The sequence below is a fragment of the Malurus melanocephalus genome, unplaced genomic scaffold (assembly GCF_030028575.1).
Source record: "Malurus melanocephalus ecotype Western Australia unplaced genomic scaffold, MMel_1.1 scaffold_5055, whole genome shotgun sequence".
Classification (NCBI taxonomy): domain Eukaryota; kingdom Metazoa; phylum Chordata; class Aves; order Passeriformes; family Maluridae; genus Malurus; species Malurus melanocephalus.
Window position 1 is genome coordinate 266 of NW_026628286.1, and position 2,092 is coordinate 2,357.

The 2,092-nt window shown below is 59.4% G+C and overlaps 1 protein-coding gene across 1 annotated transcript; it reads right to left on the reverse strand.

Annotated features, from left to right (window-relative positions):
• Positions 1-280: 280 nt before the first annotated feature.
• On the reverse strand, positions 281-2,087 carry DMAC2 (distal membrane arm assembly component 2; the record flags this gene model as incomplete). Its single annotated transcript, XM_057389360.1, has 4 exons — positions 281-547; positions 1,039-1,201; positions 1,766-1,893; positions 2,005-2,087. Coding segments are annotated over 4 exons (513 nt in total), but the record flags the coding sequence as incomplete, so codon positions are not given.
• Between the last annotated feature and the right edge of the window lie 5 nt (positions 2,088-2,092).

Here is a 2,092-nt window from a genome sequence, read left to right on the forward strand (position 1 = left end):
TTTGGACAGGAAGAGCCTGAGGATTTTTGGGAGGGATTCTCTGGGATTTTGGGGAAGAACCCCCAGGATTTTGGGGAGAAATCCTGGGATTTTGGGGAGAAGTTTTGTGATGGGAAGCTCAGGGCTTTAGGGAGGGAAATTGCTGGGATTTAAGAGCAAGAAAACCCTGGGATTTCTGGGGAGGAATCCCCAAGATTTTTGGGGAGGAATTCCCAGAACTTTGGGGCTGGGAGCGCCCAGGATTTTGGGGAGAAACCTCCAGGATTTTTTGGGGAGAAACCTCCAGGATTTTTTCAGGCAAGGATCTGCAGGATCCGAGGATGGGGAACCCCCAGGATTTGGGGGAAAGGTCTGGGAATGTCGGGACCCTCCAGAAAAACCCCGAATGGGTGGAAAAATCAGCGATTTTTATTGGGGGGGTCCCGGGGGGGTCCCGGGCTCGGCCATTCCCAGGATTTGGCAGCTCGGGAGCATCTCCTGGAGCAGCGGCCGCAGCAGCGCCGGACTGGGCAGGGAGAGCCCCGACAGGTCCAGAGAGCGCAGAGACCTGCGGGAAACGCAACTGGGATGGACTGGGAGGGACTGGGAGGGACTGGGAGGGGATTGGGGGGACATTTGGGACACTGGAGGACACTGAGGTGACACTGGGGTGACATCAGAGGGTCCCAGGTGACTCTGGGGTGGCACTGGGGAGTCCCAGGTGACTCTGAGGGGTCCCAGGTGACACTGGGTGACACTGGATGACACTGGATGACGCTGGGGTGACACCGGGTGACACTGGGGGTGACAGATGACATTGGGGTGACACCGGGTGACACAGGGGTCACATTGGGGAGGGTCCCAGGTGACACTGGGGTGACACTGGATGACACTGGGTGACACTGGGGTGACATCAGAGGGTCCCAGGTGTTTCTGGGGTGGCACTGGGGAGTCCCAGGTGACTCTGAGGGGTCCCAGGTGACATTGGGGTGACATTGGGTGACACTGGGGTGACACTGAGGTGACACTGGGTGACACCGGGTGACACAGGTGTCTCACCTGAGGTGGTGCAGCGTGGCCAGGCCCCTCTCGGTGACCTGGGGACACCGGGCCAGCCCCAGGTGCTGCAGGGTGGCCCCGAGGCCGTGGAGCCGCCCCAGGGCCCAATCGGAGACGTGGGGACAATCTGAGAGATCCAGGTGGGACAGGTGTGACAGGGACACTGCGGGGACAGGGACAGGGACACTGTGAGACAGGGACAGGTGTGACAGGGACACTGCGGGGACAATGACAGGTGTGACAGGTGTGACAGTGACAGGGACACTGCGGGGACAGGGACAGGGACAGGTGTGACCCCAGGGGTGACAGGGACACTGTGGGGACAGGGACAGGGACACTGCGGGGACAATGACAAGGGACACTGTGAGACAGGGACAGGTGTGACAGTGACAGGGACAGGTGTGACAGGTGTGACAGGGACACTGTTTTTAGGCTGGTTTGGGGTGTTTTTGGGGTATTTGGGATGTTTTTTGGGTCTCACCCAGGTTGTCCAGCCCCTCGTAGGTGACCTTTGGGGTATTTTGGGATATTTGGGGGTGTTTTTAGGATATTTTGGGATATTTTGGGATATTTTAGGATATTTTGGGGTGTTTTGGGGCTCACCCAGGTTGTCCAGCCCCTCGTAGGTGACCTTTGGGGTGTTTTGGGGGTATTTTGCAGTATTTTTTGCCTGTTTTGGGGTATTTTTGGGTATTTGGGGTGTTTTTGGGATGTTTTTGGGGCTCACCCAGGTTGTCCAGCCCCTCGTAGGTGACCGAGGTCCCGCTCAGGTCGATGCCCACCAGGGGCAGGTGGCAGAGCCGGGACAGCTCCGAGCGGCTCCCGGGGCGGATCCAGCGCTGCTCCCCCAAAAACCTGCGGGGTCGGGACCCCAAAAATGAACCCAAAAACCTGCGGGGTCGGGGGGGTCAGGGTCCCAAACCCCCCCAACTAGGGGGGTGCACCCCAAAAAGGGGAGGGGCTCACCTGACCCCTCCCCCACAGGACAAGGTGAATTCGGCGGCAGCGACGTCGTCCCCAAAGGATTCCCGGAGGGATTGGCGGCTCCTGGGGG